Here is a 13,440-nt window from a genome sequence, read left to right as displayed (position 1 = left end):
ATTCCTTAAATGGTTGGTGGTTTTGGGTTTCACTGATGACTCATGTGAGATTTTGTTATTAAACAGTATTAAAATGTGTTCATTGCTTGCCAGGTGTGAAGTACTACCACAGAGTAGATAAATTACTGGTTTTATCAAGTGGTAAACCATTCCCTCCTGCTGGATGAGTCAGAGGTGGGAGAAGGTGCAGCACATTCTGAGATCTCTGATCAGTTAGTCTGCCTTCTATTAGAGACCTGCAGCAATTGGTTTCAGTGGAAATGAAAATCAGGTGGGCTCCATAGTGGATGGCTAATCCATTCTGCCAGTTCACTACCCAAGTGGGTGGTGGAAACTACCCTCTGCAAGTTTTTAGTGAAAATGGGAAAGGGGAGAGAACCTGGGGGGAAAACGTTCTGTAAGTCACTTTGAACGTCAGTCCAGTCTATAGACTGGCTCCTTGCCCAGTCCTGGACCAAATAATCCAGGTCTGATGGGCTGTCTAGTAGTTGAGTCTGTTTCACTGCTGATTTGCTTTATTCTTAACCAGGTTATTAAGTGGAATGCTCCATCATGCCAGAGATTCTCTCCCTGAAGGAGCATAGAATGGAGCCAGCTGGGTTTACTGAAAATCTCTCTCAATGATTGTAGAAAAATGTGAATCATGGTTGGAGATGGCTGCTGCTGAAACTCTTATCCTCTTGGACAAAGAAGCTTGCTGGCTGGAGAAGAGCTTTTCTGAGGAATTAAAATAAAATATTTCTTAAAAATCCCAAACCATTTCAAGCAAAGCGATTCATTTGATTATCTTCATTGTCTCTATTGATGTTTCACAGGTTTCAAAGTTGGTCGGGTTAAGTTTATCCTCAGCTCAATCTCCAGCTATGGGCTAAACACACACATTTTTTGAGCATGAATTTCTTAATGACTCCATAAGAAGAAAATCTATTCCAAAATGTTTTATCATGAGAATCTGTGAAACACTGAGTAATTAGCATTACGCTGCAAATTACTAACACTGGACTATTCTGTCAGAACTCAGTGAACACCCAGCCTAGAAAACTGATGCATATCAGAACAATCTGGAAGTTTTCAAAAAACTGCAAGGTCTAAAATAAGGGAAATGAGAATTCCTTGTGTTTTGATCTCAACCCTCACTCCATGAGTTATTTTTATGTTCTTGGTAATGGAGAACGGAGATATCTTTCATCTCATTAGATCAGTTTAGACGTACAAATTGCCATTGATTCTTTTATAAAACTGCTCAATTGCAATTCCAGCCATATCTTCCAGATACCTAGTTAAGTTGAGGGGGGGGGGGTTGCCGATTTCAAAAGGGGGCCTGTAAATGGGGGCACGTTTCTTACTTTCCTGTCCTCAACCTAAGCAGGGTGATCCACTGGGCTTCCCACCCCCAACCCGGTACATAGAGCTCTTCTTGCCAGCCAGAGAACTCACGCCAAGCGGAAAGAGCCGACGTTACGTACACCCCATAAAATTTCTGACTCGTTGGGGGGTTAAAGTCAGAAGAGAGGGTGGGATGACAGTTGCTGAAGGAATTTTATGGGCCTTCTGCCTGCAAACGGGTGGGGGGACCATAAAACTTTACCCTTTTTTGGAAATGCTACAGTGATGTGTCTGGGGAAAGTAAGGTTTAACAATTGTTGGTAAATTCAGAAAGGAATTCTATGTGGATTGATCGAAAAGGTCACCACTTGAACTGTAACAAAATGTGTTGTCCAGTCACTCATCTTTTTTTAACATAGTAGATCTTCCAGAGAAATTATTTAAATTGCTACTGCATTGCAGATTAATTGTTAGGTCAATTCAAAATTATTTTTAAAGCAAACCACCAAATTCATACCTAACAGATAATTGACCTATAATTTAGCATTAGTTTCTGCATAGCTTATCACACTGTGCAGAATGGTTACATACTAGCATCAAAAATGAATCTCTTAATGCCTTATTCTTTTCATTCTGCAAACTTGAGGGTATTCCTATTTATTGACCAACAAGGAATTAGTATGTCAATATAAAGATATTTTCATTATACATTTAGTAACTATGCTGTAACTGTGTTTCCAACAGTCTGAAAACCAAGATATTTCTACATCACACACGTACTTCAATTCTTACCCGTGTACAGTGTTTATTACAGCTGTCAAAATGTGAAGACTTTGTGTAGTATCACATCTGAAAAAACATTTTATGTATCTCTTCTGATCCTGGGCAAGGGTAAAGCAGAAACATGGAACACCAGAGTACCCTGAATGTGAAGGAGGGTCTCAGTGCACACAAATGAGAATGACTACTTCAAATGTATATTCAAAGATCATGATCATCTATAAGAAGGATGTATTATTATGTATAAAGAGAGGCAAAGTAGAAGAAAACAACACAAAGAATGAGCTATCAAAAAAACTACAGTCGGATTTTTAAAAAAGTCATGAAGTGACCTCTTGTACTCTTTTAATTACTTATAGTTGCAGCCACCACTTAGTCTTTTGGTGAGGAAAACTTTGATGGTATTTTGTGCCTTTGATGGTTAATTATCTTGAAAATGTGATAAAGACTAGTACTCATTTGGATTCTGAGAAAAAAAGGATGCGGCCACCATCATCAAAGTGTAGCTCACTTCTGACCTGCAGAAGACAATTATAAATTTTCATTTAGAGCTGTTGTAGATTTAATTAAAGGCATTATCAGTTGCCAGCTTCAGGGCAGTGCGAGGAAAGTGAATTACATCTGCTGATTATTGAAGGTGGAGAAGTACTGATGGTTTTTGTTCTGTTTCTTCCTTTTATAGATTCCACTTTCTTCCCGGGTCGATGTGCAGAGATCTTTGCGAAAGGTCAGAGCATTGGCAAGCTGGGAGTTCTTCATCCTGATGTTATCACCAAATTTGAACTGACCATGCCCTGCTCTGCACTCGAAATCGACATTGAGCCCTTTCTTTGAAGGATGAGACTGCTTCTTAGTTCTTATCACACTTCTGTGTCCTTCAGTCATTCTGTGCAAAGAGCAGCTACTGACACTGTTCAACTGTAAAGATAAATATTTAATAAGGGAAAGGATCTTCTGCCTACTTTGTGGTTAAATATATTCTCCCTACTGTAATTTTATCTGTTTGCTTGAAACATAATAGTACATTCTTCAGCATAAATTGACTGAAGCTATAAATATACAATACTGCAATTCAGTGCAACATATAAGTGTAATATTACAATCAAAATGTTGATACACAAAGATCTAACTTCACCCTGTAATAGGAGCCATCCTATTTAAGGAAATCCCACTCACTTTTCTTTGCAGCTAACATGATGCAAGAGAAATTCATATGTAACTGATCAAATAGTTTTAATAAGTGGCATAAAGCCAACTTGTGGGTTTCCCCTATTCAATGTTAATACCGGGTGCAAGAAGTGACAGCTGCCAATAGCTGCCATTATCTGTTTAATGCTGCAATCGTGTAATGTTTGCCTGTCTGCAATGAATCAACTATTTTTTGTTAGACCCAGAAGGAATTAATAGTAATTAGTCAGTTGAATTTGTGCAGTTGCCACATTATTTTCAAATGTTGAAACTGCACTACATATATAAGCATACAAATAAACTGCGCCACTAATTTAAACCGTTATATTCAGAAAAATATTGAGTAATGATAAGGGCATTAAAATGTTATCTACCTGATTACAGTAACTAAATTTACATCCTATTTGATTATTTGTAACATTCTTAACTCTTCAGAATGAACTTTAATTAGTCTTGATTATCCGATATACAGAAAAGAATGAGAATACACCAACAAGTTGTCAAGCAAAGATCAGGAAATGTAGTTTTAACTGAATGTGGGATTATTTTATGGGCTGGGACAGCTCAGTTTGAATGTGGTAAGCATCATTCAGTTCAAGACTGACCTGCTGTGCAATTCTGTATTTTCTATTAGTTTACAAAATTGATAATATTGAAAATATATAAGCAGAATTTTAAAATTACTATCATAATTTTTATACGAGTACTATTACTCTATGAAAGCTTGCTAAAAGGATAGCTGATTTGTAGCATAGGTCTAGGATTCACTTGCATATTGTTTCTTCCGGTTGTAAGTTATTCCTCTCCTCTTAGTTTCCCCTTAACTGTCATCCTTTGCGGCTTTCCTCGTTGCATTTGAAGTTCTGTTCTGCTGATTGGCTGGCAGGATGCAGCAGTTTTATTTCCTGCAGTTGTACGGCCCACCACAGTGGCCTGGTTTAGAACTAATGAAACCCATCTCGTGCCCTTAGGCATTTTTAAACTTTTGAAGTCAAAATAGTTTTTTTGTTGCCAGGAAATCCTGGCAGTCACTAACCATTTCACTTGCTTTGGAATTTATTTTGTGTGGGTAGTATATATGAAAGTATAAAACAATCTTTTCCAGAAGTGTTACACGTAAGCAAACAAAAAAAGTCTGAACTTAGTGATTCATGTAAAGAGCAAAATGCTAATCCACACCCATATATTTATGAAGAGTGCACCTTATTCATTCTCTGGTCTTCCCACAGATTTTGAAGTAAATGTGCAGTATTTCCTTAATCACCAAGTAGAACCTTGGATAATGTTGACTTTTAAAACTAAACTTCAACTACTGCTGGCTTCCCAGATGATTCAGCAAATGGATCCACTGAGTCTCTGAGGCATACAAGTCAGCAAGGTTCCAGTTTCAATGCCATGGCTGCATTGGGTTAGCTGGTTGCAGTTGGCCAGTGATAGGAGTTGGTTTCAATATTGGTTTCAATGTTTATTGCTTAACGAAGGGAAAGCTGGCCAGACTTTCTTCTCCTGATCTTCATCCAGGACCGTTTCTGGAAGTGTACATGTTTAGAATTTGAAAAACTTTTTCATGAATGTAGTTAAAATCCCAAATTCCTACTCAATTTCAGGATGAGTTTTCTAGTGTCCTTTTAAAATTCCCTTCACTCAACCTCCTGTGTATATTCAAATTGACTTCCAGCAGTACAGCATCCTCTGGTTACTCCTAGGTTTTTAAATCTCTACAAGTTCCATCTCTTCAAAAAGAAATTTGTTCTCACCAGTATTCTGCTTGGTAGCTAATACAAAATAGCCTTTCCCTCCACTTGGCATAGCAGCCACTGATTTTTGGTCTTTCTTTGGACTCCAGGCTAACTGAAACTGCAAGTCTGTGTCCAACAAGACAAGCTACCCTTCTTTTGTGCCATGGTATGAAAACTGGCGCTTGCATTTCTATGAGTTTCAATCTGGGCTTCTGTCCCATTGACAACCAAATCACATAGGCCAGACATTGTTCAATATGATCATCACCTTCCATTCCCGGACATTCCGTTTTATCTTAAATTAAAAGAAGAGTCTAAAACACAAATGTCTTCTAAAGTCCATAATCGTAACACTATACATTATTTGATGGTATAACTCTTCCTTAAATAATTTGCCCTCCTTCGTTGGGTGTTGTGATATGCAAAATATAATAATTGCCAAAGAAAGGTGGTTTGCTTGACTTCAGATATTGCAGTTTTTGTTCTCCATGTGAAGATAACTGGACATATTATACTCCTACCCTCCCACTTAATGCATTATTAGATTAACTAAGTATCACTCTTTGATTTAAAAGTGTAACCTGTTTTAAGATCACTTTAAAATAATGTACAAAGGAGTGAATTGCTAATCCATATTCATGAGTGTCTTCGACTTTTAGTTGAATTTTCCTTATGGTAAAAAGGGTCGTTATATTTTAGTTTCTTTCTGCAGGTATAGCCCCCAGCAGTAGTTGTGTTGTTGAACAGAGCATTAAACAAAAAGTTATTGGCACGTGTAATAAAGAGAATAATAATAGTGTAGGATTTTAATCTTCATATACGACCAATCAAATTAGCAAGGGTTGTCCAGAAGATGAGCTTGTAGGATATTTTTGTGACTGTTTCTTGGAGCAATACAACTTGATCACAAAGGAGGGTTAAGTAGTAATCTGAATGTAAAAGATCTCCTGGGAACTAGTGATCATAATACAATTGTTATGTTTAAAATCTTAAACATGAATCTTAAAACTTAAAACAAAGCCAATTATATGGGTATGAGTGGAGAACTGGCTAAGGTTGATGGGGTAAAGAGACTAAAAGGTATGGCCATAAATAAATAGTGGAAAATGCAAAAAATTGAAAATATTGAACAAATATAAATTCCATTGAAAAACAAAAACTGAGCAAGAGTGATCCATCTGGCTATTTCAGGAAGTTGAGGATAAATTAAATTAAAAGAAGAGGCTTATGAGGTTGCAAAAAATAGTAGAAAGTATGAAGCTTGGGAGTGTTTCAGGAATCAGGAAAGGGCCATCAAAAAGAGACATTGGGGGAAATTCTCTGCCTCAGCCATGTGTTTCTCAGCAGTGGGAGGTGGTGCGCTGTTCACTGGCAGCAGGATTCTCTGTCCCGCCATTGTCAATGGGATTTCTCTCGTTCAGTGAAGAATGCAGGAGGGCATGCCATGGGCAGCACTAGGCATATCTAAAATGGTGAAGCTACAACACACGACTACTTGCATGCCAAGCAACATAAACAGTAAATGATAAAACTAAGCGATCCTACAATCAACTGATCAGATCTAAGCTCTACAGTCCTGTCACATTTAGCTCTGAATGATGGTGGGCAATTAAAACAACTCGCTCAAAGATGGAGGAGCCCAGCATACCAGTGCAAAAGGTGAAGCATTTGCAACAACTTTTAACAAGTGAATAATCCATCTCGGCCCCCTCCAGAGGCCTCCAGCATTATAGATGCCAGTCTTCAACCAAATGAATTCACTTCATGTGATATCAAAAAAAGGCAAGAAGGCACTGGATAATGCAATAGCTACGAATCCCAACACTATTCCAGCAATAATACTAAAGATTTGTGCTCCAGAAGTTTCCATGCCCCAGCCAAGCTGTCCCAGTACAACGACAACATTGGCATCTACCTGACAATGTGAAAAAGGCCCAGGTATGTCCTGCATATAAAGAAATAGGACAAATCCCATCCAGCCAATTACCACCCCATCAGTCTACTCTGAATCAAGTGATGGAAGGGTCATCGACAGTGCAATCAAATGGCACTTGCCTATCAATAACCTGCTCACTGATGCTCAGTTTGGATGTCACCAGGGCCATTCAGTTCCTACCCACATTACAGCCTTGACTCAAACATGAATTCAATAAAAATCTGGAATTAAAGTCTGAACGATGACCATGAAACCATTGTCGATTGTTGTCAAAACCCATCTGGTTCACTAATGTCCTTTGGGGAAGAAAACCTGCCATCGTACCCTGGTCTGGCCTACATATGACTCCAGATCCACAGAAATGTGGTTGACTCTTAAATGCCCTCTGAAATGGGCTGGCAAACCACTTAGTTCAAGGCAATTAGGGATGGGCTATGAATGATGGCCTAACTAGCAACATCCACATCCCATGCATGAAAAAATGGACAAAAGAGCTGAACTCCAGAGGTAAGGTGAGAATCACTGTCCCTGATAGCAAGGCTGCATTTGACTGAGTGTGACATCAAGGAGCCCTTGCAAAACTGGAATCAGTGAGAATCGGGGGGAAAGCTCTGCTGGTTGGAGTCATACCTATCAGAAAGGAAGATGGTTGTGATTGTTGGAGGTCAGATGTCTCAGTTTCAGGGCATCAGTGTAGGAGTTTTTAAGGGGAGTGTTCTAGGCCCAACCATCTTCAACCCCCCCACAAAAGCCTGTCCACAATTTACACTACGCAAGTCAGGTGCATGATGGAATACTCTCCCCTTGCCTGGATGAGTGCAGCTCCAACAACACTCTGCCACATGAGGGCTGTGGAACAAGAGAAAATATGCACATACATTCTGATATTCCCATAGGTAATCTAGTACTGCAGTTTTCCCTATTTGTTGCATTTCCTTGCTGGCCTGTACTCTGGATAATGTGTCAGCAATTACATTCTTTACAGAAATCTGCATAATCTTTGGTTGAAAAGCTGTAAGAATAAGCTCCATCAAAACAATCTGTCATTGGCCACTTTAAATGTTTCTAGAAACTTTAATGGGTTATATCCATGTATATTAGGGTATCTTGGTGCCCATTGCTAACAGTGACCTCAAAGTGCTGGAGTGCTCACAAAAGTCCCAGTGTTTCTCAACTATGGAGTCCTTCAGATGTTTATTTAGGTTTGTTCTTGAGAATTGCTTCTCGGCCTTTTGGCTAAGATCAAGTGTAGGATCAACATGCTGTGCTTGATTGAAGTCATTAGGTTACATTTTAGCTTCATTTGAAGCAATTTTTAAAAGCGGCATCTCGGCCTTTTGGCTAAGATGCAAATGAGATCACACCTTGGAGGAGGTGCAATGCCTGCTCCAATCAGCTTGGATCATGTAGATCAAGCCCAAGACAGGAGGTGAGAGCCCTGTCTTGTCGGGATCGGGAATGTCTCACTTGTTGAGACTCAGAATTGGATTTGATTTGATTGAATTGGATTTTTTTTTAAAAATTGCTTCTCAGCCTTTTGGCTAAGATTAAGTGTAGTATCGACATGCTGTACTTGGTTGAAGTCAAGAGGTTACATTGTGGCTTCTTTTGAAGCAATTTTTTAAAGCGGCATCTGGGCCTTTTGGCTAAGATGCAAATGTGATCAAGCCTTGGAGGAGGTGCAATGCCTGCTCCAATCAGCTTGGATCATGTAGATGAAGCCCAGGACAGGAAGTGAGTGGCTTGTCTTGTCAGCTTGGATCTGGAATGTCTCACTTGCTGAAACTTTGAATTGGACTTTGATTGGATTCAATTGGATATATAAACAAAAAACAAAATAGCCATCCAGTTTTTAATTCCAGAGTTAACTGGAGAAGGAATTCTCCTAGCACTATCGCTTGCCTTTCAAAAGGTCAATTTTATTGAGCGAGGCAGTGACCTGCCTTCCCCCATTATCTATACAATCCTCAATGCAAGAGGTTAGATATCGAGCGATCAGGTCATTGCATTTTCCTTCCGATGGTCAATGCATTTATTGGGGGAGCTCCAACATGCCCTGGTTGGGCTCGATACATCATTATCTAGCATGTGTTTGATTTTTTGTCTGGCCTGAGCCAGCTTGTCTGGGATCAGTCAGTAGGGATTTTGCTTTATCGGTGGGGTATCTCCTATGTCCACATCGTACTCTGTTAGTGGGGTACATTCCGGCTGACCCCAACAGATTTCTTTAAATTCCTTGAGCAGAGCAGCCCAATCCTTCCACTCCTCTTCTGTTAGACAAGTTAATTGGGCGTTTCGATTTTCCAGAATTTCAGTGTTTGCCAGCTTTACAGTCAGAGGTTCAACTTGGCAGTCCTCCAGTCCCTCCTCCTTGTCTGACTCATCCTGGCAGTCCTTTACCCTCTGGGAAGTCTGGTTGACTGGTCCCTTGGCTGTGACATTTCTTTAACATACTATGACTCTTCATTGGTGTGGATCAAATAATCAACCTTACTGATCCTTTTTGGCCCTGCGAGAATCATTTGGCATTGGCAGTACCATTTGGACCTGCCTGTCTTTTTAAGACGGGGTCGGGGGAGGCCTGCTATTAAATGTTCCTTGGCTGCAGCACAGACATTACAGAGTTGTTCCCAGAACATGGTGTCCTCCCTGGGCTCCAGAAATGTATTTTAGTCATTTCAGGGAGGGCTAACACCTCGTGTGATTCAAGCTTGGGGACTGGTTAGGATCCCTTGTGGCAAACAGTAGGAGGACTATCAGTCATGTGAGTATTCTAGGCAATGGATCTGATCCATTATTTTCAGGGTTTGGGGATATTGCTCTTACTCCCCTTGGTGTACCCTTGTGGGGGGAGGGGGGTAGGCTTATGATTTAAAATGGGTTATTCCAGATTGTGGACAACCGCCTGAAACACACAGGACATGGAATCTATCCCCTGATCTGAATGGATCTCTTTTAGAAAACAGTACTAGGTAAAGGACTAGGTGACCCTTTTGCTGTGCTCATTTTGAGGAGACTGCCCTCAAGGAATTGGATGGCTCGGTACATTGTGGTAAGGATGTTCTGATAGTCTGTCTTGGTTTTGGGTATCTGCCCTACACAGTCAGTATTTGATTAAAGGGTTCAAATGCCACTTGAGATCAGCAGGTAGGCTGGGGTTCCCTGTACATGTGACAGGTTTTGCAGTATGCAACCAGAGGTGAAACCAGAAAAATCACCTGCTTCGGCAGGCTAAGGTTTTGCAGGTACCCACATGTCTGACCATTGGAATAACATGGAGAATTCATAAGGTTTCCTTACAATATTTTGGGGACATTACAGTCTTGTGGAGCACCATTCACTCCTCATCTGCAGGTCTCCCCCAGGGTTTTCCACTCGCACATTACTACCCCATCTTGCAAGTCAAAGCTGGGTGACTTCTGGCTTAAATCAGGCATTCTGAGCTATGCACTTTAATTCATGGTAAGCGGGCTGTGCCTTAACTAAGGAGGCTCGACTGATCAAGTCCTCTCCATAAAACAGCTTTCCAAAGAAGGTTTCAGCTAGCAAGACCTGTTGGTTCAAACAACAAAGAACAATACAGCACAGGAACAGGCCCTTCGGCCCTCCAAGCCCACTCCCCTCCCTGGTCCAAACTAGACCATTCTTTTGTATCCCTCCATTCCCACTCCGTTCGTGTGGCTATCTAGATAAGTCTTAAACGTTCCCAGTGTGTCCGCCTCCACCACCTTGCCCGGCAGCGCATTCCAGGCCCCCACCACTCTCTGTGTAAAATACGTCCTTCTGATATCCGTGTTAAACCTCCCCCCCCCCCCTCACCTTGAACCTATGACCCCTCGTGAACGTCACCACCGACCTGGGAAAAAGCTTCTCACCGTTCACCCTATCTATGCCTTTCATAATTTTATACACCTCTATTAGGTCACCCCTCATCCTCCGTCTTTCCAGTGAGAACAACCCCAGTTTACCCAATCTCTCCTCATAACTAAGCCCTTCCATACCAGGCAACATCCTGGTAAACCTGCTCTGCACTCTCTCTAAAGCCTCCACGTCCTTCTGGTAGTGTGGCAACCAGAACTGGGCGCAGTATTCCAAATGCGGCCGAACCAACGTTCTATACAACTGCAACATCAGACCCCAACTTTTACACTCTATGCCCCGTCCTATAAAGGCAAGCATGCCATATGCCTTATTCACTACCTTCTCCACCTGTGACGTCACCTTCAAGGATCTGTCAAGGTTCATCCAGCTGGAATGCTGACTCCATGTCTAAATTTGTCTGTCTGGCTTGGGGCTAGGTCATTATGTGATTGGGAAAAATCCCCAGAACTTCCTCCTGTAGGTTCTCCGTTTCCCTTTTTCCACTTGGCTGCTTTAGGATTACGGACTGCCGCCATCTTATAGCGTAAGCCAGCAAAATCATTCCCAAGTGACAAATCTATCGCTGCCATTGGTAGCTCAGAGATAATCCCTACAGTGGCTGAACCCAGACTCGGTCACTCTGTAGGGGGACCCGATGGAGGGGAGTGGACATGCATCCTCCTCCAATTTCCTTGATCAGCACCAGGGCCTCCATGAATGTGTCCACTTTGGCAGCAGGGATAGAAAAGTAGCATGTTATTTAAGTGGAGAGAGATTGCAGAACTCCGAGATACAGAGGGATCATGGTGTCTTGGTACATGAATCATAAAAAAGTTAGTTTGCAGGTACAGCAAATTAAATTAAGAACTGGCAAAGGATAAATGTTTTACAGCTACTGTCAGGAAACCACGTAATCCTCTGTGGTTGCACGCAGCTGCATCTTTTGGATTGGAAGTTTTTTTTGTTCACAAATAGACTGAGTTTGTGCAAGTCACCTTGCAGGCTCCATACAATCAATAATGCCTTGGAAAGTGTGAACTTCTGCTGAGCCCAAAGCTCTTGCCTCTTTAGCTGTAGCCATTGGAAAAGGGATAAATTAGTTGTACTTTTTGAAGAAGGCAACTGGAATGTATATCATGCGCTAATGATATTGCCAATATTACCTGGAGAAAATTCGATTGCCCCAGAAATTGCGGGCACGGTGACCTTTCAGCCACAAGCAATGATGTGCAATGACCTGTTGCTGGGCTACAGTAGGTGGCATAGCTCGTCGCTAGACACCCGGCTTCTCATTTCAGTTGTTGTAGATTTTATTGTCAAAAAGCTGCCTGGGATAAGGCTTCCTCTCCTTTGCCTTCTGCAGATCCCTGCATTCTTGTCATTCATCCTCCACCCTCAATAACACATATTACACCAATCTGCAATGAAATAATGCTGGAACTCCTAAAACTCAGTTGACTTCAAGATGTGGCTGCCAAAACAGACATAAGAAAAGCCTACAAGCCCACCAATAGTCTAAAAAGACTCAGCAGAGACTTAAATAAAAAATGCTGGAAATCTGAAATAATAAAATAAAAACAGAAAACGCTGGATAAACTCAGCTGGTCTGTCAGCTTCTGTGGAGAGAGAAACAGAGTTAACATTTTGAGTTCATATGACCCTTCTACAGAACTGAAAAGGGAAAGAAATGTGATGAATTACATACTAGGAGAAGGAAGTGGGGCAGAATGGGAAGTCAGTGATATATCGGAGCTAAGGAGGTGACAAATATCTCATGGACATGACACAAGGGGGCTGTTAATGGTGTCATGAGAGACATGAAGGGTGTTAATAGTGGCAAAGCTAGGATACCAGTGCTGAGTTGGAGCAAAACTGAACAAGGGATGGTGGCAATGTGGGGGAGGAGTGGGGTTGTGTTGGGACAAGCCAGGAGAGCCAGATAACAGATGTACGAAAGACGGGGGGAGGGGGGAGGTCAAGATGGCAGGGGAAGCTCACAATCCAAACCTGCTGAGTTTATCCAGCATTTTGTTTTTCTTTTACCAGAGACCAGGGTCAATTTGAGTATTATTGAAGTCAAATGTGAGGGCATCCCAAAACCCAGAAAGGTAACATGGAACACCAGTTTTTAGTGATGTATATTTTCAATTTGGTATACTGTGAGAAAAGATATATAAACCAGGGAGGAGAGATTCACTTTGTAATTAATTAATAAAGGATATTTATTAATTTAAAAGAACAGCACACGACAAAAGGATTATAATACATTACAACAGTACATCTAACTACACTGATGGCTATACACGCAGTATTACATGAAGTTACTCCTTTGTTCCCAACTACCTATGTTTCCCAAACTCTGAGACGCCCCTTGTTCCCAATTAACATCCACTGTTATGTAATTTTATGAGCTAAATCCAGCAGATAGTTACCATGCACACATTATTTGTCCACGTTTGGGACAATCATCTTCAGTTTCGGTGAAAGCGTAATAATCTCTGTTCGGTTTTGGATTTTAACCAGCTGCCCTTGTTGCAATAACTTATTATCTGGAGATTGTTTTCTGCAGCTGGGTGTGACTGTGATGATAGCGGCTGCTGCTGTGTCCCT

General features: G+C 41.1%; 1 protein-coding gene, 1 non-coding gene and 1 pseudogene across 2 annotated transcripts in view; all 3 read left to right on the top strand.

Annotated features, from left to right (window-relative positions):
- farsb (phenylalanyl-tRNA synthetase subunit beta) overlaps positions 1-5,473 on the top strand; it is a 66,091-nt gene extending 60,618 nt beyond the window's left edge. The window contains exon 17 of the mRNA XM_078208811.1: positions 2,789-5,473. Within this exon, the coding sequence (XP_078064937.1) occupies positions 2,789-2,940 (152 nt within the window). The 3' untranslated portion in view covers positions 2,941-5,473. The remainder of the gene's footprint in view (positions 1-2,788) is intronic.
- A 2,712-nt stretch (positions 5,474-8,185) lies between these two features.
- Positions 8,186-8,336, top strand: LOC144491929 (U2 spliceosomal RNA; annotated as a pseudogene).
- Positions 8,337-8,490: 154 nt separating this feature from the next.
- LOC144492009 (U2 spliceosomal RNA) lies at positions 8,491-8,682 on the top strand. Its single transcript, XR_013497562.1, has one exon. It is a non-coding gene; the product is annotated as a U2 spliceosomal RNA (small nuclear RNA).
- The last annotated feature ends 4,758 nt before the right edge of the window (positions 8,683-13,440 follow it).

Source organism: Mustelus asterias, chromosome 3 (genome assembly GCF_964213995.1).
Source record: "Mustelus asterias chromosome 3, sMusAst1.hap1.1, whole genome shotgun sequence".
NCBI lineage: Eukaryota > Metazoa > Chordata > Chondrichthyes > Carcharhiniformes > Triakidae > Mustelus > Mustelus asterias.
The sequence above is the reverse complement of the archived record's forward strand: the minus strand, read 5'-3'. Positions and strand labels throughout refer to the sequence as shown.